The following is a 26974-nucleotide window of genomic DNA, read 5'->3' on the forward strand; positions in this document are numbered from 1 at the left end:
TTGTTTGTATTTGATATTCATTTATTTTCAAAAATATTAAGAGAAATATTCTTCAATCAAATTTCCTGTCCCCCGAATCGGCTCAGTGTCCGTTTTGCCTCACTAAGGATCGAATTTGGGTCGTTATTGTCCTTACTGAGAGCAATCTTATTATAACTTTGATCAGCCAACTTCGCCGTCTTGAGGACAGTATCGTAATTTTTGAATAATTTTGGCAACCCAACACCACCGCCACCACTACTACTCCCCGTCCCGATGGGTGTGGTGCTGTTACTTGAAAAGGATATCTCGTCATCTAGACTGCTCATTCTTTTCGGAAAGTAGTAGGGTCTCGTTGAAGTAGAATTTTTTGAGTTATTTGTGTTGTTTGAGTTTGAGCGGAGTAATGAATTGTTGTCATCCATCTTTGACCAATCCCCAAACTTGGAGAGGATCGAGTTATCAATTCTGTCCAAGATGGAACACCCATTCGTACCTGCAGCACCACCACTTTCAGATTGTGGTACATTTCTCGTCGGACTTTTCGAGCGACCTTTATGCTTCCGGTGATGCACTTTCTTGTGGTGGTGATGATTATTGTTGTTCGAAGGTGTGGTCAGTCTCCCTCCAGCGAAAACGTTCGGCTCGAGGAGAGAATTTCGCGAGGGAGCCACCGTAATCGCATTGTCCCGTTGAAACACAGGTACAGTGAGGTGATTAGTCGGGGATAAGTTATTGTAATGATATCCGTTCTGATGATGATATGGTTGGTCTTGATGATAAGACGAGGTAATCACTGGTGGCGGAGGCGGAGGTGAATTCCAGGGCGGTTCTGCACTCACACTTTTCCTCCGAGAGTAATTATTGAGCATTGGTTTTGGATTGTGATACTGTATCGTGGGTGGCACCAGAAGGTCCGGGTTCACTTTTTTGGGCACCACATTATTTTGAGTTTGGCGTTGTTGAAACAGCAAATTCTGCTGAAATCGGGATGACGAAGAAGAAGAAGATGGTTCCACATTGTTGGTGGAAGTTGAATAATTGGTCTGATATTCTAAATCGTCATCATCCTCCAGATCGAGCAGGATGCCGTTGTGGCGACCGTACATGGTGACAAATGGACACCTCTCTCTGCATAATATTTAAAGGAGAATGTGAGGATAAATAATATCGATTTCTTGTTAAATGTTCATAATCAATATCAATATCCTAGACTATATAACTTTTCATGCACCTTTAGTTATGGGGAGTCAGTCAAGTTAATAATGGATATGCAAATTCTTAGAGAGAGAGGTTTATTTATTCGTGTAGGTGGGGAAAGCTTTGTAACCATTTTAAGCATGGTTGATGGTGGACAAATATTCGTCACTCTTTAGTTAGTGGACTGGACATGTGAATGGAGAAAGCATACGTATTTTTAGTCAGCTTTTAAACTTGATATCTTTGCATTTTTCGCTGGATTGATGTTTGTTTTGTAGCTTCACTATTAGCAGAATTGTACTTATTTTATATGGAAATTGGCACATGCAATTGGCCGAGTGCATCGCAAAAAAATACAGACAAGGTACGGATTTGACTTTAGAATTGATTACTTGCATTACGACATATGTACCTGAAGAGACCTGTGTACATACATTATACACAAATACATATGTATATTTCTATGTGCACAGAGCTGACATGACATGAAATGACATGAATTAGCCTGCCTCGGTTTTATTGTAGAGTGCAACTTTCACGGTGAAAAGTTTCGAGGGTAACTTTCACATAAGACATAACGAACAGGTATAAATTCAAGGTCGGCATATTCGTTTTTTTTACTTGTCAAGTTTTTAGAGCATTGTAAAGAAGACGAAGAATAAAATATTTATAAACTGCTCATTAATTTTGCAAGAGAGCAGGTTGAGCTTAGCCATCGACATATCACGATGACATAAATTAATCTCGAAGGAAATCCTTTACAAAATATTTTATCACAATGGTCAAAGTTTGAGTTAATGATTCTGTTTGCGTATTTGTTACGCAGAAAGTTTCCTTGAACTGAGAATTAGAGAATTTTCGAAATTTCAAGGGTGCTAGAAACGAACAATGGTAACCTTTCGAAGAAGTAATAATGAGAGGAAAATGCTAACTTTCATTATTGATATGTCCGTTCCTACTTGTTCTTTGGTTATTGAGTGACGTAAAAGATGACACTTTTCTTATGGGTTCTTGTTCTTTTAGAAATGTCGGTCTTATTCTTTGCAGTAAATAAGTATGCGATGAAAGTTGTGAGTCGTATGGAAAATGTGAACAAAAGTGAAGAGTTTTCACTTCAATGCATTGAACTCTTGTTCACATTTTGATGGATTTTTGTGTTTGTTACAATATGATTTGCTTTTTGTTTGTTTGTTATTGTTGTTATTTGAAATTAATTTAGTTTGCAATAGAAAATGCTAAATGAAATTTATTAGATTTAAATGATATCCTTTATCAGAAATTCAGATTGAGAGGGATTAATATCCTCACCATACTTATTAAATTTCCCTGCGTAATTGCCATTGTTGTGCCTTGTTTTTGCCTCAGCAAAATAATAATTGCGTATGCACTACAATTCCAGGAAAAGGATTTAATTGCTTATCGATGAGTATCGAACATTCCGTGCACCTGAGCTTTCTTAGAGTTAAAATCGAGTCATTTCCTCTCCTGCTTTCACCACCGATTTCATATCCCAGAAATATTGTTTTTTAACAAAACTGTAATAAAAGACTTTCACCTAAAATATTTAAATGGCTAAATATTTCATCCAATTTTTATTTACCTGGTCGACAAAAGTGCAAGTAGATCTCAATCCGGAATACCAACCCCCAACAATTTTGTCATGATTGACCAAGAGCCGTATAAACCCATCAAACCTTTCGAAAGGTGAAAGGGAAACGACGACCCTTTTATATTTGTTTGTTTATTAAAGAAGAACTGATTCTACATTAATACCCAGGAAGAAGGAGAGAATACACTATAAAATGCGATGATATATGTGTATTGATAAAGTAAAATGTCAACTTTCTCTCTCCGCCGACCGACCACAACCAGCGTCGTCGCTTATACGCTTTCTCTCAGGGAACTAACTAAGCCCCAAACGTGTCATGTTCACCTTTCGGAGAAAATTCCGAGTAATAAGTAAACTAAGCCTGGCAGGATTATGGGATGATGGTCGTCGTGCGCTTGGTTAAATATCACTGGGACAGTTATAGTGTCACCCGTCTGTTACAGTTATGCCGCCGTGTGTTATGTTTTTCATACGTGTCAATCGAATCGAATTCGCAGAGGCAGCAGGTGTATTCTATTTGCTGGAGGATTTGCAGGGTGGAATTGGTATTGGCATTACTTTTTGCAACCAGTGTGCCGCCACAGACGTGGGAGAAGAAATTGCACATGAGCGAAAATATTGCCATATTTCGCTCACTTTCTCTGAGAAAGGAAATTAGCAAAATTATTTTTTATGGGCCAAGTCATAGGTAAAATTAAGGTTAATTATCGTTGCATATGCATTTCATGGTATTATCGTCGTAATGTTAAGAAACATGTTTTGTATAAGTCGAAATATTACAATTTTGACTTATTACTTTAACCTGAGAACTTCGAAAAATGGTAGCTTTCTCCACAAAAAAATTCAATTTCGACTCTAATTTCCTGAAATTTTGTCTGGGAGAAAACTAAAAATATGTGCAACACAGTTTCGCCCATGTTACTTATTTTCTTAAATCATTTCATGCAGTTTCATGCAGAAACTCAGAAGAGATTGGTATCCTGGGAAGACAAGATACATAGGTTTGTACATACATACACATTCATTGCTTTCAATAAGCGAAACGTGGCCTGGAATACATAGGTCCAGTAAATACAACTCGAGTGTACGCCATTCAATCCACGATATGCGAGCTTTCTCCTTAAGCTAAACTAATAATGGATTGGGCACGGAGACACGGAATGAATCATGGCATGGAGAGAAAGCGATTTGGTGGCAGGTGTGTAAGAATCTTTTAATAATTGCGTGGATCTGCCACGTAGAAAAGTAAATTGTATTTAAATTTAAGAGAAATATTGTAGACAAATCTTGCCTGGTTTGTACAGTTTTTGGCCCATTTTTGCATACATACGTAAATTATTAACTTTCACTTAAATATTTCTAATGTAAAGTTAATTGGTCAGTTATTGCCTGGGCGTCACTTGTCATTATATTTGCTTGCATGATAACAGCGAGGCAGTTGCATACAGTACAGCCAGTTAAATAGAGCAGAACTAATGGACACTACTTTCTCCTTTGTACTTTACTTTTTTATTGTATGCGACCATTGATTTGGTCATTTTCCAGAGGACAATGAAAGAAACGGGCATGTTGAAATGTAGCTTTTCGCCAACCATGCAACCAGCGAGGACGAGTTCATGGCTGTCGACTACGCAGTCCACGTCCACGCTATTCATAAAGAATTAATTAGAAATTAAGACCCTCTTTTGTTCACGTTTTCAGTCCTGGTGGTGGTTTTGGTAGACGTATTCTTGATGCGTATACTCGATTTGTCTTCGGTTAAAGAAAGGGTTGAATGGACTGTGGAGAAAGTGTGTCCACCTTTTAAATGAATAAATACGAACGAGGAGACACATTCATAACTTGAGAAACAAAAGCGAGATGGATGGATTGATTGGAGAAATAAGTGTTGAGGGGACAGTTATAGGTCACAATGGAAAGGTTGAGGCGCATGGATTTGGTCGTGATAGGTATTTAATTCCAGACTTTCTCTTTTAATTCCGTGTACATAAGTCCATGCACAAAAGGGAATTAAGGTTTTATCCGCATTTATTTCGTTTTGTATGTCAGGACATAAGTAGTCGTTTGCCAGGGCTAAATATATAGAGTTGAATTGACAAGAGGGAGATGAGACTAGACTAATGAGATGAGCATAATAAATATGAATGGTATATGTACATATACACATTTATGTCGTATTGATATGATTTGGATAAATGGATAAGACAAAATATTTGTCGATGTCTTAATGGTCACATTATAATCAATATCGATTTCAGTTCACATTTCCAGTCAAATACATAATATGCATAATTAAGTATGATTAAACAAAGTCGGGCAACTTTAAGAATGAACTTTCACCTTTCTCATCTACTTAATATTTAAGCCTATGTAGAATTTGAAAAGACAACTTTATCCTGCATAATCTTTGCATTTATTTATCGTCAATTTTTATGCATGAGAGAAGGGAAAATTGAAGTATATTTTCTCTAGGTCAAATTTTATCTACGTATCACTGCAAAACATTCATCCATTGTCATATTTGCATACGATACATGTATTGCTTTCTAAATACTTAAAAAGTACAAGAATGTCGATTTATTTGTTTTCACTTGAAAGCTGAAGGATAACATCCACTTGAAAAAATGTCACCTTTCTCGACAAGAGAAAGCTCTCGGTACATTAGTACCGCAAAACTGTGTCACTTTCCGTGTGTTGTATATCATACGAGAATTTTCTAGTATTTACCACTTGAAGCACAGAAATATAACGAACTAAAGACTTTGCATATTTCCATTTAATCATATAAATCGTCTCTTTAATACGCTTGTCAATAATCATCATACTTACATACTTACCAGGAAATCTTTCCTGTGAGACAAACGTCAATTATTTAATGCCATCCAACCCTTTTTGAGTGACGAGTGACAAGTGTGGTGGGTTTCATATTACCAGCAAAACTGTCCATCCACGCAAATATCATGCAAATATATATATTTTCCATATCACAGACTTTCTCTGAGGAAAAGAGGCAGACTGACTAACAATGAAATTCACTCGAAATCGAACCAATTACAGTCATGATTCCATTTATGAATCATGACTTTAACGATTTTTGCTTCTCCACGCGATCAAGTTGAGGAGAAAGCAAAACAACGAAATAGAAAATAAAATCAATCCTGATAGCTTTCCGTTTAAGGAAGTAATTGGTGTTCATGTCATAATAATGGCGATTTGTAGATTATTCATGACATTCCGAGAAATTTAAATGCTCATCGCTGACTGTTAATTGCTCTTTATTTCACTTATCTTTATGACTTTCGCGTCATTGCGATTATGTACTTATTAAGAATATTTTACGATGAAGTTATTTTTGAAACGATTGTTATTACAGTAATTTAAAAAAGAGCGAGTTAAAAAAATTAGATACAATTTAGAAAATAAGTTTAGAAAAGATTAAACTACTTATTAAATTTTTTCACAAATTTGACTTAATTGAAAATAAATTTAATTCATAAGCTAAATTCAAGTTCTGTTGAGATTCGTATCCACAGAGTTGCCTAAATATGCAACCTGTGTTCGAATCTTCCAAAGTATGGAAATTAAAAAGTCTGCACTGAACCTTACTTTAAGTTCTTCACCGTTGCTGCTAACTTTTCCGTATTTAAATTAACAAATAAACTGAAAAATTTGGGTTAATTTGCATGTTGACCGTTTAAATTATTTACAGTTACATAAAGTTTAATATTCAAAATAGGGCAGAAATTATTTTTTGCATTTCACAACAAATATCCAGCGAATATGTATACATGCAAATGTGAACTAGTTGTGGTCCTCATTTCATTTACCATAACGTCTTCACGACTTTCGTATATTTGTGTATACTTTCATACATTATATAAAGTCTAAATATTGTTCGACTTTATGGAAAATTTAAATTAGCTACATTCAAATTTCTAGAATTTTACTCCGGAAAGGTAAATCACAATTTTGACACCGCTCAAATTCGTTCGACTTTTTCACCACCCATTTTTATCCCATTTTCGCCCAAATTTTTTGCCGAAATAGAACCAGTCTCCTACTTGCCGAGTGGAGAAATGGATTTTTGCATGATTTGGACTGCTGGCGTAATGTGAAGTGCGTCTTTTGTGTCATCTGCCGGATGAGTAGTGGAGGCAACTTATATAGCCAAACCAGCCCTTATATACTAAACAAAACTACTATTGGACTCATACTACTACTACATTTTGGTTACTTACTCCTTGTAGTGTGATTTAATTTTCTCTCTCATCCACTTCCAGCATAAATCGAGTACTAAATACAAATTGCTACAAAATAGCTCATCTTTTACTCAGTCACTCTCGATGCGAAAAACTCCTGAAAATTTTATCACGACTTAAAAAAATTAGGCTATCCTCGTACTGGTGGTTTTTTATTTTTAAGTAAAAGTGTAAAGAAATTATTACATATTATCAAAGTGTGTATTGTTTTCGAATACAAATATTTCTTTCGGGGAGGATATCGCGAGTTTTTTCGGGTGGGTGGGTTGTCCGTCATTACTTTGTCGTCGCCGTCGCCTTTTGTCGTGACGTGGACGACGAGACCATGACGGAGTATAAGTTGGTCGTTGTTGGTGGTAAGAACGACATTAATTTAATGCAATTTAGTGATATTAAGGTGTATGTGAATTTAAAAATGAAACGAATTTGTTCCCTGTAGCTGGTGGCGTGGGCAAGAGTGCCTTGACAATTCAGCTTATCCAAAATCAGTAAGTGACAAGAGAGATGAGTAATATGTAATTAATGATGTAATTTCCGTTTTTCCGTGGGGTTTGATGAATAATTGTTTTGTGTCAATTTACAGTTTTGTAGATGAATACGACCCCACGATCGAGGATTCGTATAGAAAACAGGTTGTTATCGATGGGGAAACGTGTCTACTAGACATTCTCGACACCGCCGGTCAGGAGGAGTATAGTGCCATGAGGTGGGTGACAGATGATAAGAGAATTTAAGAGATTGTGATTAACCCTTTAACGTGTATGATTGACGACAAGAAAATGCATTAAATCGGGGACACTATAAGTATGTTGTGGTCATGGCGCGGGAGGAGAAATTCAGGAGTTTTTAATAAAACTCGAAAAACTGAAAAATCAAAAATTTAACATTGCGTTGTATAGGGAAATATCCAAATTTTTGGGAAGAAAATCTTCAAATTTAGCATTGTGTTGGCATAGGAGAAATCCCTCAAAATTGCAACAAATTTTCGGTCGCGGAGAGAAAATGGTGAAAATCAATGACCTCCTAGAAACGACAATTGTCTTCCTTCCGCGCCATGACCACGATTTTTCAGGACGACTTTTGTCGTACTCCCGAATTAAACCATTTCTTATAAAACGACAATTGTCGTCGTTACAGTTTAAAGGGTTAAGATCTGATGGCGGATGTGACAAGAAAAACACCTTCACTTTTTCTTGTTTAAACAGAGACCAGTATATGAGGACAGGAGAGGGATTCCTACTAGTATTTGCCGTCAATAACTCCAAATCCTTTGAAGATATCAGTATGTATAGGGAACAAATTAAACGGGTTAAGGATGCTGACGATGTACCCATGGTTTGTAAGTGGAGAAATTGGTCAATTAAGAGCAGTTTTACAATGTCGACATGTGTAATTAATATGTGGTACGCCTTGATTTGATGAAGTGGTAGGAAACAAATGTGACCTTCAAACGAGAACGGTCCGGATGTCAGAAGCAAGAGATGTAGCAAGACAATATGGAATTCCTTTTGTCGAAACTTCTGCCAAAACAAGGATGGGCGTAGATGAGGCTTTTTATACACTCGTGAGAGAAATTAGAAAAGACGTGAGTACAGTGGATTATTTTTTTAAATGCCAACTTGTATGGCCCCCGTTTAATTAATATGTGTGGATGCGATTGAATATTGCAGAAGGAAAGGAAAGGGAAAGACAAGAGAAATAAACCCGGGGGTGGTCGTCCGGGTCGGTGGAAATGTTCAATTCTCTAATCCACCCCAATTTTAAGCATAGCTAATTATATTAATTTAAATTTATAACGTGTGGTCATTACTTTACTTCTTGTCAGCCCGTCATAATAATAATATAATAATGAATAATTTGTGTAGGGTATTAAATAGAAGTAGTTGCCTCCCAGAGTCTTCGTATTTATCATGTCCTCCCACCAGACACTACGAGATATAATGAATTTTAAACAACACATTTTAATTAATTATATACACATCACAAAAAGTAATAATTTTTTTTCCTAGGTAGATGATATATTATGAACAGAAATGTATTGGTTGTGTTTCTTGTAATGTTTTGTATTTTTTTCAACACGACAGCCACACCACAATTCTTATTACTTACTACAATCACTACATAATTCCACAACACCTTATCTTCCTCTCCTTTAAATATATATATATATGTATATCTTATCTTCATGTTCAGCATGCAGGAAAGAGCTAGCTAAAATGTCTTAAAAACTTAAACTCCACTTAAATTACATACTCTAAAAAAATTAATTCATGAGCAAAATGTGTGCCCTTTGTCTCTCCTTCCTTCTCTGACAGTAAAATGAAAATGATGACTACACAACAAGAAGAACGAGTTTAATATACTTAGGACGACGATGACGTACTAAAAGAGTGACTTCCTGAGAAATACGTATAAAACATAATGTGTCAGAGAACTTTAAAATTTAAAACCGACTGTTGAAATTTTAACCATTTTATATTTAACCTTATAAAAAATCTCACTGTCCGTATTGAAAAAATCTAAATGTGTCTCTAACTAAAAATCACTACCAAATCTAAAACTGCTACTTAATATAAACAAAAATGTCGTTCTTAAGAAGGAAGGAATGCATTTTTAATACGCTGCTTGTATTAACACATTTTTTATAAGAAAGAAAAAAACTTTGAAACATTATCTCTAGCTTTTTTCTCCTCCCTTATATAAAATTAGCTTAAAGTCACCTGATGAACCTTAAAAAGCATGTGTCTGTTATTTACAAAAACTCTTAATTTTGTTAACTCTTAAAATGCATACATAATCTAATATTGTTACAACTGTGAAAACTGAAACAAGATGCTCTAGCTATATACATATATATGAATTAATTAATTAAAAGTTGAGAAATGAGAAGGAGCCGCATCCATCATCGATGATTGATATTTTGATATATTTGCTATATAAAAAATGAGGAGACGAAGAATTAAGAAAGCAATTAACTAACTTATTATGTAGAATGTGGTGGAAAGGTGTGTGTGAAAGGTGGTCAAGCTATTTGAGTTTTGGTTAATTTTTAAATAGGCAATTAATTAATAATCATTTAATTTTATGCGTCAACGTCAAGTCAACTACACGAAGTGATAGCACACAGTTAATACTGAAGGGTATTCATCTTCATATTATCATTAAAATTAGTTCATTGATTACACAGAGAGACATGTTTTTTAAAATATTTTCTGCTTAAATTCCTGATTCATACATACCTATATAAACTAAACATATTTACTCCGAACCAAAAAATGCTTCGGTTTAAATATTCCTTATATTCTTTTTAAACGACTAAAATAATTAGTTAACCAAACCACCAGCAAATGAAGTGAACTTGTTTAATTAATTATTAAAAGGCTATTTTTAATTATTAATTGTCTTGCGATGGAAAGATGATATCAGAGCACAAATTTATTTATGACGAGAGTAAAGAATGAATGCTATAATTAATTAATTATTAGTTAACAATTTTGTTAACTCAAAAGAAGAAGGATGCGATGAGCTGCCCTATATATTAATTATTTCAGTTCCAATTAAAACCAGATTTAGCAAACAAAGAATCAAAATCACCAAAATGAAACCAAATCATAAATTAAAAAATGAAATTTTCATGAGAATCGAAAACTTTGGTGATGGAGAAGAAGAAAAAGCAAAAATTGTTTCTTGTACTCGTGTCTAATAATAAATTAAAAATTCATTCGTGTTTAATGAAATGAAATGCTAGAAGAGTAAAATTCTAGACGAATTCATTCCTCTACTGTATTGTGTAAATAGGGTACAATATGAAAAATTAAAATTCAAGAAAATAAATCAAAAAGCAAAAACCGTTATGAAATCAAAATATAACAATCAAGAAGAAAGTTATGAACTAATAACTGTCAAGTTTTTTTCACAATCTTTACTCATAATAATTTATCAAATAGTTATAATAATTTATCCATATGCAAATTTTATCAGTTAAACCAGCAGCATTAAATAACAATTATATTATGTTTAGGTAATTCTGTTGGAATGAAAATCACATTTTATATCGAACTTAAACTTATCACTAATTTTCATATGACTCGTTAAAAGTAAATGCAGAGATAACAATTGAGTTGGAATAGAGAAACTTCAAGATAACATAATTGATTATTGATAACATTATATTGGATAACACGTAAAGAGGCACACTACAAATGTGGGCTTGTATTTACAATATTATGACGTTTTCATTGAATGAGGAAACACTATTTTAAGCCCAATAATTAAGTAATTAAATTAAAACTTAATCTCAAATAATAATTGACTAATAATATTCAGGGTGTCATATCTTCTTTCTTCGTTTACAATTTACAAATATGGTGCCCACTTCGTACATAATATAAGTAGGAGTTTAATGATTAATCGATATTTTCAAGAGAAGGAGTGGGTATTCCTATTCTGTATAATCCTCTTCTTAAATAACACAGACATTAAAGTTCATCATGACCATGGTGTGGTTGAGAACATGCTGCTGGAGAAATGTATTCATACTGATATTCACACCGGGACGGCTCGGACACTCCAGTTAACCTATTTTCTGTTCCGCATGCGATTTTAACCTAAAGAATGAATGAGGAATGAAATAATCAATATTTTATAGGAATTATGAGCTAAACTGCTATGTGTAAGTAATATCTCTACCCGGGCAGAACGATTTGGCCCATTCCAGCAATTTTGGCCTCGATCGTAAAACATTTCCGTGTACTTATTGTCCTCCGGACCAGTCCAGGAACCCCATTTACCTAAATTTACTTCACCTCCGCCATTGCGTGGTTTTTGGGTGGCCTGAATAATAACCACGAAATAATTTAATAAATGCATTTATATTTTTACATAAATTTTATGAAATCTCTATGTACCGATTTAAATGGACACAACGTGTAAACATATTCTCTGTCCTCGAAATCGAAACACTGTCCGTGCAAGGGGGCGAATCTCTCATCATCGCCAAAGTCGAGGTTGAGGACGTCATTAAGCTCTTCGAGTTGGTGAACAATGTCTCTCACACTTTTGTCCGCCTCGTTAAATTCGCTTCTTGCCTTTTCAGCAGCTAAAATAAATAATTTCATCTTGAAACTAAAACAAGCATATGCAAACTAACTTACAAATTTAGTTTAAATCACCATCGATTAATTGCTGCGTAGCCTCGTCATACTTTGACTCTTCAACTTTGACATCTTCCACCGACGCGGGGCCGTCTTCTTCATACAATTCCTCCTCCTCCTCCTGCTCCTCTACGACGCCAGGAATGATTTCCTTTTCTCCAGCTGCATTATACGAAACGTGGTCTCCCTGAGCTTGGATTTCCTCTTCGGTTAATTCTTTTAACGGGGCTTCAGTCACCGTGATGGGTTGTCCTCCTGACATTAAGGATGGCTCTTGTTCTTCTTCCTGGTCTTCTATTGGAGGTTGGAACATACCTTGGTCCATGAGAAAGAAGGGCTTCGCCATCATCCATCCAGTCGTGAGAAAGTCTTCTTTGGACATTTCCTCCTCCATGTTTAAAAAGAAGAGGGCCTCGTCGTCCGAAACTTCGCCATCCTTATTTTTATCGAAAGTCTGTCGCGTTTTTATTTCATCCTTGGTTAGCTTTCCGTCCCCGTTGGAATCCAAAAGAATGAACATGTTTTCAGCTTCTGAGGCGGCTTTAGCTTCCTCGGCGGCATTGAGGAGTTTTTGTTTCTCTTCCTCAATCAAGCGGTACCTGGAGATAAATTCATACATAGTTATTACAAATAAAATAATTAGCTATTTAAGCAAATTAACACTGTATACCTTTCTAAAGCCTCTTTTTCTGGAGCTTCAACTTCTTCCTTTATCCTCTCCTTCTCAGTTTTGATAATTTCAAGTCTTTGCCTCTCCACTTCTAGTTTTGCTTTCTCCTCGTCCTTCGACTTGCGAAATTCTTTGCCCGAGCTGGCCATCTCGACCCGTTTTTGATAACCATCTTTCAACAGTTTGGCAAGGCGCTCCCCTTCCTCGCGAGCAGCACGACCGAGCTCGTCACATGTGTTGGAACATTGAACAGTTCCTGATTCGTCGGAGCCGTCGCAACAATCTGAAAAACACGGCAAAAATTAATTTGTAATCAGGAAATTAAGCACTATAAACTAAGTTTGAATCTTGTCGTTACCACAAATGTGATCATTAACCCGACTTGACGGTATATATCCTGCCACAAAACCAGCATTTTGACAAAAGAAGCTCCCTCGTGAACACGCCGATGTCCCAGGCTCATCACTTCCGTCCGGACAGTCGCAATAGTCGTCATTAACCATTGAAAACGGGATAAGTTTTGAGCCGTCGAGACAACTGAAATCCTTTTGAGGGTCGTACAAGGCAGCCCCTGAACACACCAAAAGCATAAACCGTTGATTTCATACACTTATACACAAAATAAAAGAATACTTAATACTCACTTGATAAAGGAACTCCACGAGGTGTTAAATTATCCGAGATCACGAACCGATTTGAAAGAACGGAAAAGACAAAGAGGAACGATAAACTGTTAACTTTCCCCATGCAGGGTGAGATTGAGAATGACGTTAACATCTTATCTGAAACGCTAGAAGTAGTTAAATTTCGAATTATTATAATTTTATGAAATCAACTTGAGAAAAATGTTACATAAAACATTTATATCTTCACTATAATCAACTCTTACAAAATAACGGCCTTTGCTAACTCTTTGCAGACGACGATACCTGATTTAATAACACGGTGACCTTAACACTTACCCAAATTTCGAAAGAGTACAACTGATTTTGAAATGCCGACACAAAATAAATCTTGTATGACACTGATGAGAAGAGTGAGTTGTACAAAGTATGGAATTTGGCGGAGTTTCACGTCGAACTGAGACAAGTCAAGTCGGCGAAATAATCAAAAGTCCAAAATGCAAAACAAAACACAAAATCCCGGCTATGTTATTTGTGACGAAAAATATTAATTATTTGAAAAATTAATTAATTGACACATTTTGCGTAAAATTGACTATATACCCATTGGTAAGTGATTGTTTCGTACAACTTTTCGTACTTTGAATTTATATTCGTTGTTGAACTGAGTTACAATTTTGATTTGAAAATGTTAACGTTTAAGGTTGGTTAAACTTTGGTTAACAATGGACCCCCCACAAAATCAGCGTCGCAAATTACTCAGCCAAGCAGTGGCCCTCATGGTACAAGAAGTCGGGTATGAAAGCGGAGAGAGTGTCGCATTGGAAATGTTGACGGAAATGTTTCAAAGCAGTAAGTTTATTGGAAATGCAAATTCGCTGTTGTTTTTTTAAATTAATTTGTGATTGGATTTAAACTTATTTCTTCCAGTACTCACCGAGATGGGTCGCACTACTCGAATGTTTACTGAATTGGCTGGCCGGGTTGAGCCCACAGTTGGCGATGTGACCATGGCCCTTGTCGACATGGGAATTAAAGTCGATCCTGTTGGGTTGAGAGCATTCAGTCGGCGCAGTACGAAACCCGTGATTCCTGCCCCAGGAGGGTTGCCTCTGCCGAAAGTGCCCTCCATTCTTTCAGCAGGGAAGAAGAGACCTTTACCAAATTATATTCCAGATTACTTTCCCCCCATGCCGGATCCTCACGCGTATATTCGGACTCCGGTGAGTCTCATAAATTCAGTTCTAAGCACTGTATATAATTTATTAAATACTAATTGCGGTACTTCTTTGCCAGACCCACAAACAACCCCTCACTGATTACTCAGCCTGCCGAGAAAAGATGTCGCAACAAAAGCGCGACTTGGAACGCTCGTTAACAAAGTATATCGCCCGGACCTCGCCATGCTACTACATTTTTCCCGAAAATCAATCCATGTACCCCATGATATTGCCTAAACCGGTAACTTGTGTGGATCCGTTGGTTCCACGGGATCAGATTTTCGAAGAGGATCCTACCCCCCAGCGATTAAATTTCGTCAGGAAGGAGAAAGTCGTAGAAAATTTGCCAAAGTTGAATGACGATGACTCTGATAACGAGACCAAGGAGGGTGGTGCCGTAGCACCGCCAGCGAAAAAGGCAGCAGTCAGTGTGAGCTGGGAATTGATTGACAATCCATTTCTTCGGCCAGTCAAACCGTTTCGTAAATCTCCGGGTAAGAAGTCGAGTTAATTTGAATCAAATTGACTGATAATTAAATATTTTTAAGGATTTTTTCTTGACTCGTGTTTGTTGTATTAATTAATTGTAACAAAAGTTAATTGTAAGAAATGTATATTTTTTAAAGATGACATCACAATTTCCTGACATGTTCTCAATTTAACGATTCGTATTCAAAGAATTGTTATATAAATAAAATGAATAAAAGCTTTCATTCAGTATTAATTAACCAAAATTATTATTGGCAGTTAATCATCTTAAATAAGCGTAAACTTTCTTCCTTAAGGTATAACGATAGGTTCATGAGATATGTGATGAAAGACGAACGAGATTCCTCCCGCACCGTGGACCTGTTTCAAAGCGACGTCTGGTATCCCCTTCCGGTCTCTCGTGTGATTCCATTCACTCAAGTCCGAATTACAATCGGAGCCTTCTGGAGGTTTTTTTATTTGGATACCGTTCACGCATCGGGTGCACTGCATAAATTAAAATTTCATATTAGTTTTAAACACTACTAAATTATCAGGATTATTTATGCATAGTGTAACAATTATTTATTACATGAAGATTATCGTGCGTATCCGATTCAGTTTCTTCCTCCAGTTTGAACAACTTTTTGAGCATAGCGAGATCAAATTTCTTAGCCATTTGGTCCTCATCCTGATCCACGATTGAGGAAGAGAGTGACTTTTTGTGTGATTGGCGCTGTAGAATACGCTCTTCTAATGTCCCAGTGGCCAAGAAACGGTAGACGAAGCATCTGAAAAATAATTACGAGGTCATTAATTAGCACTTCAGTAGTATCAAGATTAATTAGTTAGTAATTGGCTTACTGTTTCTTCTGTCCATCTCGCCAAACTCTGGCCATGGCTTGCGCATCATTCGCCGGATTCCAATCTGGATCGAACATTATGAGACGATTCGCCCCAATTAAATTAAGCCCACACCCACCAGCCTTACTACTTAGCATAAAAATGAACTCTGATTTATTCGTGGGGTCATTAAATCGATCCACCACTTTCATCCTCTTCTTGATAGCCATCGATCCGTCTAGCCGGGTAAATCCATATTTTCTAAGTTGACACAACTTTTCGAAAAAGTCCATTGTTTGCGTATAATTTGATACAAGGACAATTTTATCATCGGTTGTCGATTTAATCACGGCGAGTAGCATGTCAAGAACTTTGAATTTTCCGGAAGCCTCGACATTTAATTTCGAGGGGAGAGGATCTGCTATGAGATCGGGATGGTTGCATAACTTTTTCAGACTGGTGATCGCTGCGAGAGTAGATGTAGCTTTATTTCCGCCTGCCGACGAGGATGTGAATTTCAGGGCGTGTTTTTTGTAAAGTGTGGCCTGATCCGGGGTCAAGTTACAGCAGACGACAAGCTCTATCTTTTGAGGCAAATATTTCGTTAATAAGGCAGAGGTACGGCGGATCATACATTTTTCTACGGCAGCTGATAATTCTCTCAATTTTTCCTGTCCAGCAGCATTTTCTTTATCGGAGGCAAACGAATCACGGGACTTGAGGATTGGTAGTTCAAAATTTTTCCTGAATTCTTGTGCCGTCCCGAGAATCCCTTCTGAGACGAAGTGGACGAGAGAAAAGTATTCGAGGAGGTCGTTTTGGATGGGAGTGCCGGAAAGGATGACGCGTTTCTTACACTTTAATTGAACTATGGAGGACAAAATTGTGGTGTTAAAAAATGAGCGAATAGATAAAAACTATAAATTCTCTACCTAGTGCGGCGTAGGTCTGATTTTCCCTGTTTTTAAGTCGATGTCCCTCATCACAGATGACAATTCCGAGCTCTCCTTTCGTCAAGACGTGGGCGTGGAGTCGGAAGGTTTCATAGGAAATAATCAACACAGGGGTGGTCACTCGACGACCGCCAGAGTATACAGGAGCCATGACGAAGGCTTCCAATTTCTTGTCAATTTCATCCTTGGAGCCGCCATCCATCGGAAGAGTGGGGACACGGTTGCCCAGCCTAAATGAAACAATTAATTTAATTAATTAACTCGTAACCTCTACTTTGCTGGTTTCTAAATATATGTTCTACCAACCATTTTACAAATTCGTTCGCCCAATTCTTCACCAACGATGAGGGCGCGACAATGACTGCATTTGCAACACCAGGCTTTCCACTCGGCGACTGTTTCAATAGCGTCCAAATAAGGGAGACAACTTGGAGAGTTTTTCCCAAGCCCATCTCATCAGCCATGATAGCACCATAACTGCCAGGAATACGGATCCCAGAGACGCACTCCCATAAAAATTTGACCCCTTCGCGCTGATGGGGACGGAGGATGGCTGAGAGAACGGGATCGACGACGACGTGGACTTCGACCTTATCCGGTTCCTGGGAAAATAATTAGTCTAATTAAACTACAGTTTATATAAATCATTAAATCAGTAACATTTACTCACAATCTTGACCCCGATCGGTACTGGCTCAGGTACGTACAAGATCAACGCCCCCGGAGCAGTTTCGTCATGAAGGGCACGTTTCCCTACGTCTTTCCGGTAGCCGAGCGTTCTCCCCGAATAACCTGCGACATATCCAGGTATCGGTACTTTGAAGGGTCTCTTCAGTACTAGCACTTCCCGAATTAATTGTTCGTGTGGGGTCAGTTCTGCGAGTGGGGTTCGATCGTCATTGTTATTAAGTTTCTTGGTCTTTGGTTCGTCCTCATTCTCCGAATCATCATCTTCAGAGTCGATATGTTTTGTCTTCTTATTCTTAACAGCACGTCCGGGACGGGAAGACGATTTCGATATTGTGGATAAGGTGACACGACCGTTTTTCTGGGTGGGAAATTTTTGGCTGAGTTGGGGGTGGAGGGCTTGAGAGGGGGCACGACTTCGACGGAGAAAAGGCATAATTAAATAACGGACAAGGCTTCAGATTTGACCCCAAGTTAATTATTTTGTGCTATGAAATAGAACAGAAAGAGCTAACTAATTAAATCTTCCTAAGCAAAATAATAAGTAAAAAGTAGTAAAAACTAGTCACGTACGGATAGTCAACGTTTTTTCACCTTTACGCCATGTTAAAACCCAGCCCTGTTGAAGTCCCGTCAAGATATCAAAACTTTCTGAGTATATTTTGAAACAATTGTCAGTAATTAAATATCAAAATACATGAATTTCGTGAAAAATAGCTGGAATGTTGGATTGAAGTATGAAACCGCTCGTTCACTTTCCACCCGGTCAGTAGAATTCAACTCAAGTCTCATCTCGTTTTATTTCTCAACGCTCGTTTCTCCTTTGTTGCATTCGTATGCGTCTTGCGTACTTTTTTTTAGCAATAATGAAATTCATGAAAATGGATTTCTGGAAGAAAATATTATGAATAATATGAAAAATAGTAGTATAAATTATTTTCTAAATATTTTTGCTTGCTTTAGCACTTGAATCGTCTACTACCTAATAGTAGTAATTAAAATATTTTTTTCATAGTTCCTAATTAATGGCGCCGATATTATCCAATTTTCTCCATTTAATTTTTGTAAGTTTAGTCATAAGTTTTGAGACTATTTAGAGATGAATTGGCAAAATTAATTTCTATAAATGTAGGATGATACAAACTATATAGCAATAACAAACTCAAGTCATATTTACAAGTTTCCCGTAACATGCTACAATTTCAAGAAACAACAAATTCGAATACAATAAATAATTTCACAACTTTTCATTTCGCACATTCCTAGATTTCGGGTTCATACGTAATTTATTCATCAGAAACTTAATTACAGTCATTATAAACATGAAGCTGGTTGTTGATACATGAAATGCACATGAATGAAACGCTTAGTAATGGAAAGGGAAGTGTTCACTTAAAGTGCACAGACAACCATACCATTCCCTTAATGCAACGTTAACTAAAGCTGAAGCTAATAGCTAAAGTTAGTTAAGGATTCCTCTACACATTCTCAAAACCAATTTGGACGCGTCCTCTGCAACTTTGACCATGGCATGAATTTGCTAGCGCTTTAGTCGTCTGATGAGACAATTGCCTATGCTGACTCTGTATTATTCCTCCCTTTTCATCATGTCCAACTTCCCTTTAGTTATACGCACCAAGTAAAGTGCAGGCAGTAATATTGACTCATTTTTTTTATATATGCATGTGTAAGTACATCCTTCTCGGAAGGAATAGGGGACGTAGAAACGTTATATGAACAAGCTGACAATACAACATATACATACAAATTTTCATGAAGGAAGGAAGTCCTTGGTTAATTATTTCACTACACGAGAATTGTAGCATGATACATACGCATTCGTGACTTAAACGTTGCAACACAGAATTATATATTTGCATCATATAAATTTCTGCGGTGTGCACCAGTGTAATAAAAATATTATTATTTAACTTGATACCTAAGTAGTTTAACTCGAGTTTAGCTAAATCTAGTGGAGTGGTGGTGATAGTGCAGCATTTAATTATACACTTTGGACTGATTTTCCCATGCTATTAAACTAAACTATATAATGATGGAATCATCATCTCCGTATTTCGCTGGGACTTGAACCAACCCATGACTAAACCTTATCACTTACGATTACATTGATATAATGTTTTGCAAGCTGTCAAGTGGCAGATAAGCAATCCGAGCCAATCAGCGTATTTAATTTTTAGAGTGTGATAAATATATGCATTATTAAATAGCTACAGTGATACAGTGATTTCTTAGCGAGATTGTGCACATACATATTCATTAAACTGTGCGAATTTTGCAACTAATATTTCAGAATTGTAAGAATTTGCAGAAAAATAGATCTTATTTAAGCACGTGTATCAGTTTGTGAAGACTTTGTTATTATTTTTTAGCAAAATGGGCGTACGCGGCACCGTGGTGAACCACAATTACACCCGAAAGTCCTACAACCCCCGTGGGTACAAGAGTTTCGAAGAATTTTATCCCTTTTACCTCGGCGAACATTGCGATATAAACAATCGACGGCTTCATCTCGTCGGGACGTCATTTTCCCTTCTTCTCGTCGTCCTCATGATTACCGTGGGTCCGTTGTACTTGGGTCTTGTGGCGCTAGTTCAGGGCTACGGCTTCGCTTGGATTGGTCACTTCTTTTTCGAAAAGAACAAACCGGCCACGTTCAAGCATCCGTTTTATTCGGTGAGATTTTGCAAATTGATAGATGTTTTTGGGGGAAATTATGAAGTTTGGTCAAGAAATTGATGAATATTTTTTTCAGCTCATGGGGGACATGCTCTTGTTGTGGGAAGTTGTCACTGGAGCGAGGTCTTTCTAATGTGTTACAATTTCGAAAAAATGGGTGAAATATGCTAAACTAATTTCTTGTGAGAAACTGTAAATCAGATATTTTTGTGATAATTCTTTCTTGTGAGGGGTGTTCTGTTCCTATTAAATAGATATGTATTTATTTCATGTATTTAATTAATAAGTGACTTCTTACTACTGTACAATCGGAGCAAATATCAACTACCTATTTACAAAGCTGCAGAGGAGTATTGGATAAAATCTGCATACATAATGAGTAGAAAACTGTCACTGTTAACAATCTTGGCAAAAAACAGTTTCGAATAAAAATACATAGTAAAATACCATCAATTACAAAGTGAAAGTATGTATGTATGTTTGCATACTAATATTAGTCTGGTAGGAAAAGCTGGCTAAAAATATGACCATTTTTTCTCATATTGTCTCAAATTTCATAAAATTTCTATCCATGATTTGCATAATGTCTTTGGGTCACCGGACCGTCTAAAATATTTACTTGTCACTTTCTTTACTGGTGAGTCGTCTACTCGCCCCCATCGCCAGTTTGAGCCTGACTTCCTCCACTGGTTTGGTACTCAACTCGACCGCATTTTCCATCGAGGTGGGCGCCTTTATTTAGGATAAAATAAATGAGAGTTCAATGACCAGGGTCAGATAAGAGTGGAAAGGTGTTGTTCAAATTGTTTTAAGTTTTCCTGTTCTTAATTTGTTACTACAATAGTGGTATTCACAGTAACCGATTATAATCGTGAGGACGATTATAATCACAATCGATTATAATCATATACCATGAACGCACCAGATTATTATTGTATTTTGATTATTTTCCCTAAAATATCCAGCAGGATTCATTAAATAGCATCATAGCAACGGCTACGTTTTCGGATGCTTTAAAAAAATTGCATTTGGATCAAGGATTATAATCCAAATAATCGTCCTCGGAGAGGATTATTTTTTTGACGATTATAATCACATTGGTTTATTTTTCCCCATAGAGAATTTTTGGGTGATTATAATCGATAATGATTATAATCGCAATAATCGGTTACTGTGAATACCACTAATATATTCGTTTCCTCGTGAAATTACTATTTACCCTACAATTACTTACAAAGGGGTGATTGTTCGTCGACAAGATCCAAGTGTCCGGCGTGGGGACTTTGTGCCCCACAATGGTCTGGATTTCTTTATGTATAACTTTGCAAAAGTCGTCCAGTGGCTGTGTTGTTTCATATAATTTTAAATTTTTTTTCAAAATTTTGAAACTCATTTCACAAACAATGTATGTATTTATTTACCAAATCATTGTCATCGTATCCAAACGGGTTTTCTATTTCCCAACCGATACCCAAAATTCCAAGCAGAGCAAACGAGCTGAGAACGACGGTGGGGACGGTGAACCAACCCAGCTCTTTGACCTTATATAATCAATTAATTAGTAGTTTATAAGTAATTGTAGTTAATTTGCATACTAATTGAGTTACCATTTGGTACGGAAGTGCGAGTAGGTAGAGCCAAATGGAGTGATGCAAATGGACCGAATACGCGAGTGGGATTGGGGTTCGTAAAATCCTTTCGAATCCGGTGAGACAATCGACCAAATTATTTAAGGCTGGAGAGCAAGGACGAGTAGCAAAGTTAATTAATTAGTTATATAGGTACGAAGTGTAAATTATGGTGCAATAAATAAAGGGAGGAATTATTGACCATTAAAAAAGTGCAAGAATTTAGTACTGACCATGGTTGCAAATAAGCATCGTGCTCGGATCTGTTAAGTCTCGTCCTTTTACAGAGACCGTGCCGAGATATGAGGCGATGTAGTAGGACAGCTCAATCGGGATATTGGTCGGAGTAACCTGATAAAAGGGGAAAAATTAATTTATTGCTATTAGCCAATTTTTTGCATCATTGCAAAAAAATTTGCGATATACTGACGCCGCATAACTTTCATTTCTGTCCACCACATCCATATTTTATCCTTTCTCCCATACTTGGGGGAAATTAATTTGTTTCTCATTTCCATGAAATGTTGTCTTAATATTACGTCAGATCGAATCAATTTAAAAACTTTAATGCGGAATGTGGGCAAAAGTCGAACAGATAAAAACTTTATAAAATATTGTCTAAATTTTTTTCCAATTATGAAAATGAATTTTCTCAAGCTTTCCTAATTACGTAATCTCTAACCCAACTCTAATTTCATGCATGTATTCATAAAAGCTTTTATGTCAAAATTTATATATCAACCTTACACAATCATGCGCCGTAAAGCTGGAGTGCGCTTTGCTCGACCGTCGCCTAGCATCCTGCCTTCGAAACGGTGTCGTCGACGACTTTCTCCTTTTTGCTGAAGACGACGCTGATTTCGACTTGTCTTCTTCTGCCGTCAACTTTCCCGGAAGGAGAATTACACCCGTTTTTGAAGGTTCATTTCCTTGTTCTTCTGGAACGGTGACCGTTACGCTGGGAATTTCCTGATTATTGCACTGCTGGTCGGCTTGCTGCTGCTCTTGGATGAGCTGTTGGTGCTCGAGAGGTTGGTTGGATGAGGGCGTGCAAAACTTGGGGATGTGCTTTATCAACTCCCTGATCCCATCAGAGTCGTAAGAGTATTCTTCACGGAGGTAGTTCTTCGTGGCGTAAGCGAATGCGATGAGGAGATTTATGACTAGAAATTAAACTCAGGTTTAAGTAGCAGTTATGAATTGAGAATAAATTTTTATCATGATCAACACAATTTTCGTAATTATTGCTCAAGTCGAGCAAATTCAAATTCATGAAATCTTGTAATGAGCAATTGAAAATTACATAATTTAGGAAAATTTGGAAAATGTCATCTAAATTGCAAATTTTTGCACGAATTTTGCAACTATCTAATTATCAATTTACAAAGTTGAAATACCTGAGCGTTTCTCCACAATCTCTTTCGAAGTTCCCGACTCCCTCACTCCAACCCAAATACAACGCGTCAAGGTACGGATATTCTGAGTCATGGAAGACCAGAGACGCCGCCCCTCCCAATATCTGTCATTTCATTAAATTATTTGTATGTAGCCCCAATTTTCTCAAAAACTGCCCTAAAATCTATACCTGTCATACGCCGTATTCGTCCTGAACACTAACAGCAACCCAATCACGACACCAAGCACTTGGACCAAAGACATGGGAAAACACATCCTCATGAGGGGAACGTAAGAGTGAATTGCAACCACAGCGCTCGTGTACACCAAGACGAAGAGGACCTTTAATTAAGGACAATTAACTTTGTAATATTTAATTAATTACATATATTTGAGGGAACCTATGCATGAATTTTTAGTGTTTGCCTGACGAAGGAATTCCGAATGAATACCGAAAGTTTTCAGATATACAGATATAAACTTGCTTATCAAGTAAAATGTCCTCAAACACCGAAATACTTAATTATAATTGATTAATTATGATTCTTATCGTCTCACCTGCCACCATATCCGGAGGATAACGGTCCCCTTTAAACGAAACATGAAGGGCCACCTCGACTGGAGGTCCCACAAGAAGTCTGGCAACTCGGCCATCCTCATCCTTGTATCGAATTTAATATCCCAGCGTATCTCACGTAATATTTCCTTATGCACAAATTAATTACTAAACAACTAACTAATATCTAATTACTGAACACAAATGAGTAACTCCAGGACAGGTGGTGTACGTAGTTATACAACTGCGAAGAGAAAGCAACCTGGCGTTGCAATCTTCTCAAGTTCACACAAATAATTGCAAACTTTTTTTGCTAATATCAAATTGAAATCAGACGCACAAAGAAAAACTAGCTTTACCTAGCTAAAACGTGGCTAAAAATCTTTTCAGATATTTGTACATGAGTTTATGCTATCTGTGACACATTTATTTCCAAAAGAATCCCACCGTCAATCCAGCAGTGTCATACGTATTACTATTAATTTCGTTGTTATCCTTATTATTCTCTGCCCTTGTTAACGATCAATTGTTGTTGTAATGTAATGTTAATTTTTTTCAATTTAATATTTTTTCTCCTTGTTGAGAAGGCTTTTGTAGAAAAACATTCATGCAAAATGTGACACCTGTTAAACTTAAACTTGATTATTTGTAAAGGTAAAATGGAACAGATTTCTGGTAAGTGTTCACTTGTTCACTGGTTTGTAAGGTATCGAATGGTGCGCGTCCTTGTATTCCGTCGTGGCACTTGCAGCTCCTGGAGCAAAATTATATATACGTAAAGAATTCAATATTCAGGATAAGTAAGTGGCTCGAGACTAGTAAAACGTTTAATGAATCTCAAATAGAGATTAACTTAAATTTTGCTGATTGAAATTTAAGAACCTTGGCAAATTAGAGGTGCCTGTTTGTTAATAAGCAGTAGCAGTCCTGCTGCGACGTGTACTTGTAAGTGAAGGAAAATTCATTCTGCCGAGTTCGAGAACGATGCGAATATATGTATAACAGAATAACGATATGATTTATTAAAGGTAAATTTTCCATCTATCTAATTGAAATTGGATACCAGAGAAGGAAGGATTATATGAAAATGAAATGATGATCACTCATACATACATATCATCCAAGGTTTTGTGGTTTGGTTGACCAGACGGGCCAATAACATTACGTTGACGCAAAAAACTGATGCGAAAAAGCTAGCTGGAGTTTAAAATCAATTAATTTCACGTGCTTTTTTTACAAATTACGCATTATTTGTGGCGAGAAGGTTGAAAACATGCTGATTGCTGGGCGTCTATATATTTAAGACATGTTCGAAAATGTTCCCCCAAAAAAACTGTACCAATTTGTCGAATTAATTTACAGGAAAAAAACTGTCAAAAGTTTTTCAATGCCAAAATCAAGTTCATTACTGCATTCGTACTACGAGGACTTGAACACGTAGATACATACACATTTTTAACTATTAAGGAATGATGAGTACCTATCGTATGTACATATTTAATCAATTTGGCTCGTGCTGTGTTGAGCTATTTCGATTCATAAGTTTAACGAGATAGTAGTTATGCAGATACCTCCCTCAAATCAGCCACTCTGACTGAACACTTACCTATTTTATTTGAATTTTATGAACAAAGCATCTTCTCCCAATATCAATAAAACTTGGGAGGCTTGCAGATTTCAACCATCTGTATAAACACAATTGTAAAATAAATTGTTCACCTACACAATAACACAATAATCAGTTTCATGGTTAAAAATATATACATTACATACTTAATAAATTATTTATTACTCTATACTGCCAGCCAATAACGAACTAAAATAGTTGCAATGTGAGCAGAATATAACTAGCTATTTATAAATATTTTATGGTTAATGGTATACCTATTTGTACATACAGGCATATAAATACCTACCTTCATATCCTGGAGGATGAGACAAACAATGCAATTTTAATTAGTCAATCTGCAGTGTTTTTTTTCTAAATTAAGATTCTCAGATGTACTTAAGACGTTCAGTAGTGTGTACTAAACACTAAATGATGACCACACAAAAAGTCTCGTCTCACTGCTAAATTTAATTTAATATGCAAATTTTATGTGCTAATTGTATTTTTTTGTGACTGAATCATCAGTTCCATACATAGTTCAAAATATGTATGTTTTTTTATTGGGATGAACATAAGAGTAAAATATTCCGGAGTTTCCTTTCAGGTCGAATTACTTACGATTGGTTCGTAGAATAAGATTTATCATTGACTTACCTGAGAAATTATTGGTTTGGAGAATTAATTAATGATTCACTAATCTTGAGTAAGTTATTATTAGCAGTGATCTGCTGATCGTTGTTGCCTGTGGTCGTTGTCTCGTCAAGTTATGAATTAAACTAAACAGAGTCGGGTAGGAAATTTCATATAAAGTTTGCTTTTTCAGTGTCATTTGGTATCATCATCATTTATTATTCAAAGGTTAAAAAGAATATGTAGAGTTTTGCATCTGGTCCGTTTAATGACTTGTACATATTCGTACGTATTCCTATAAAGAATTATTAATAACGTCACGATAGTCACAAATTAGCCGATATTAGTGATGTCGAAGTGCATGTCTTACTCCAATTTTATTCCAAAATTTACATATTACGAGATAACATGACAAAGTTGTTTGTTGCGTTATACACAGTTTAACCTGGCGATTAAGTAAGTAGCTCCGACCATGCAGGCATCCTTCCGTGCAAGTTTGTATCAAAAAATTTGCACACAGTGACGGACGACACGATTAATAATACGGAATTGTAGGTAGAATACATTTTTTGCAATAATTGGACTAACAACGTACCAATAACCTTGTGCAAATATTCATTGGGAGAAACATGGTCCATAATTTTACATTGAACATTTTGTGGAAAAACAATTGCAAGTGTGACACAAAATGGAAATTTAGGGTGCTAAATGTTTTCTTATGTTATATTGAAGTGTTTAATAAATCAAGTTCTGCTTACAAAAAATATAGAAAATTATAAAAAGATTTCTTGTTGG

The 26974-nt window shown here is 36.4% G+C and overlaps 6 protein-coding genes and 1 long non-coding RNA gene across 11 annotated transcripts; 3 read left to right on the plus strand and 4 right to left on the minus strand.

The window, feature by feature from the left end:
- Positions 1-9: 9 nt before the first annotated feature.
- Positions 10-3172, minus strand: LOC118436374 (hybrid signal transduction histidine kinase M-like). Its single transcript, XM_035854330.1, has 2 exons — positions 2780-3172; positions 10-1110 (listed from the first exon to the last, which is right to left on the minus strand). Exon 2 carries the CDS (start codon positions 1086-1088, stop codon positions 57-59), a length of 1032 nt encoding a protein of 343 aa, XP_035710223.1. The 5' UTR covers positions 1089-1110; positions 2780-3172; the 3' UTR covers positions 10-56.
- Positions 3173-6978: 3806 nt separating this feature from the next.
- Positions 6979-10906, plus strand: LOC110852840 (GTPase HRas). Its single transcript, XM_022100964.2, has 6 exons — positions 6979-7403; positions 7487-7535; positions 7631-7753; positions 8253-8386; positions 8472-8632; positions 8718-10906. Exons 1-6 carry the CDS (start codon positions 7373-7375, stop codon positions 8793-8795), a joined length of 576 nt encoding a protein of 191 aa, XP_021956656.1. The 5' UTR covers positions 6979-7372; the 3' UTR covers positions 8796-10906.
- Positions 10907-10954: 48 nt separating this feature from the next.
- LOC110852841 (glucosidase 2 subunit beta) lies at positions 10955-13938 on the minus strand. The gene is made up of 8 exons (XM_022100965.2): positions 13833-13938; positions 13515-13660; positions 13229-13441; positions 12871-13153; positions 12219-12799; positions 11955-12145; positions 11737-11880; positions 10955-11654 (listed from the first exon to the last, which is right to left on the minus strand). The coding sequence occupies exons 2-8, from the start codon at positions 13645-13647 to the stop codon at positions 11526-11528; spliced, it is 1674 nt and encodes a 557-aa protein (XP_021956657.1). The 5' UTR covers positions 13648-13660; positions 13833-13938; the 3' UTR covers positions 10955-11525.
- A 20-nt stretch (positions 13939-13958) lies between these two features.
- Positions 13959-15433, plus strand: LOC110853158 (transcription initiation factor TFIID subunit 8). The gene is made up of 4 exons (XM_022101401.2): positions 13959-14102; positions 14197-14345; positions 14424-14716; positions 14790-15433. The coding sequence occupies exons 2-4, from the start codon at positions 14219-14221 to the stop codon at positions 15222-15224; spliced, it is 855 nt and encodes a 284-aa protein (XP_021957093.1). The 5' UTR covers positions 13959-14102; positions 14197-14218; the 3' UTR covers positions 15225-15433.
- Positions 15431-18435, minus strand: LOC110853157 (DNA repair and recombination protein RAD54-like). 2 transcript variants are annotated; one of them, XM_035854197.1, is made up of 7 exons: positions 18259-18435; positions 17648-18152; positions 17284-17579; positions 16957-17207; positions 16046-16892; positions 15774-15972; positions 15431-15688 (listed from the first exon to the last, which is right to left on the minus strand). In XM_035854197.1, the coding sequence occupies exons 2-7, from the start codon at positions 18098-18100 to the stop codon at positions 15494-15496; spliced, it is 2241 nt and encodes a 746-aa protein (XP_035710090.1). In that variant the 5' UTR covers positions 18101-18152; positions 18259-18435; the 3' UTR covers positions 15431-15493. The 2 variants fall into 2 exon arrangements, with proteins under 2 accessions (XP_035710090.1, XP_021957091.1); XM_022101399.2 differs by having other exon boundaries at positions 18238-18435.
- Positions 18436-19470: 1035 nt separating this feature from the next.
- Positions 19471-20814, plus strand: LOC110852961. The gene is made up of 3 exons (XR_002548181.2): positions 19471-19979; positions 20055-20358; positions 20438-20814. It is a non-coding gene; the product is annotated as an uncharacterized LOC110852961 (long non-coding RNA).
- Positions 20585-26350, minus strand: LOC110852960 (UPF0187 protein alr2987). Of its 4 annotated transcripts, none has more exons than XM_035854334.1 (10): positions 26204-26350; positions 23943-24694; positions 23575-23726; positions 23387-23508; positions 22737-23152; positions 22223-22340; positions 21969-22096; positions 21783-21902; positions 21596-21703; positions 20585-21093 (listed from the first exon to the last, which is right to left on the minus strand). In XM_035854334.1, exons 2-10 carry the CDS (start codon positions 24042-24044, stop codon positions 20977-20979), a joined length of 1383 nt encoding a protein of 460 aa, XP_035710227.1. In that variant the 5' UTR covers positions 24045-24694; positions 26204-26350; the 3' UTR covers positions 20585-20976. The 4 variants fall into 4 exon arrangements, with proteins under 4 accessions (XP_035710227.1, XP_035710229.1, XP_035710228.1 ...); XM_035854336.1 differs by lacking the exon at positions 26204-26350 and adding an exon at positions 25547-26154; XM_035854335.1 differs by lacking the exon at positions 26204-26350 and adding an exon at positions 24823-25508.
- Positions 26351-26974: the final 624 nt, after the last annotated feature.

Source organism: Folsomia candida, unplaced genomic scaffold (assembly GCF_002217175.1).
Source record: "Folsomia candida strain VU population unplaced genomic scaffold, ASM221717v1 Fcan01_Sc008, whole genome shotgun sequence".
Taxonomy (NCBI): domain Eukaryota; kingdom Metazoa; phylum Arthropoda; class Collembola; order Entomobryomorpha; family Isotomidae; genus Folsomia; species Folsomia candida.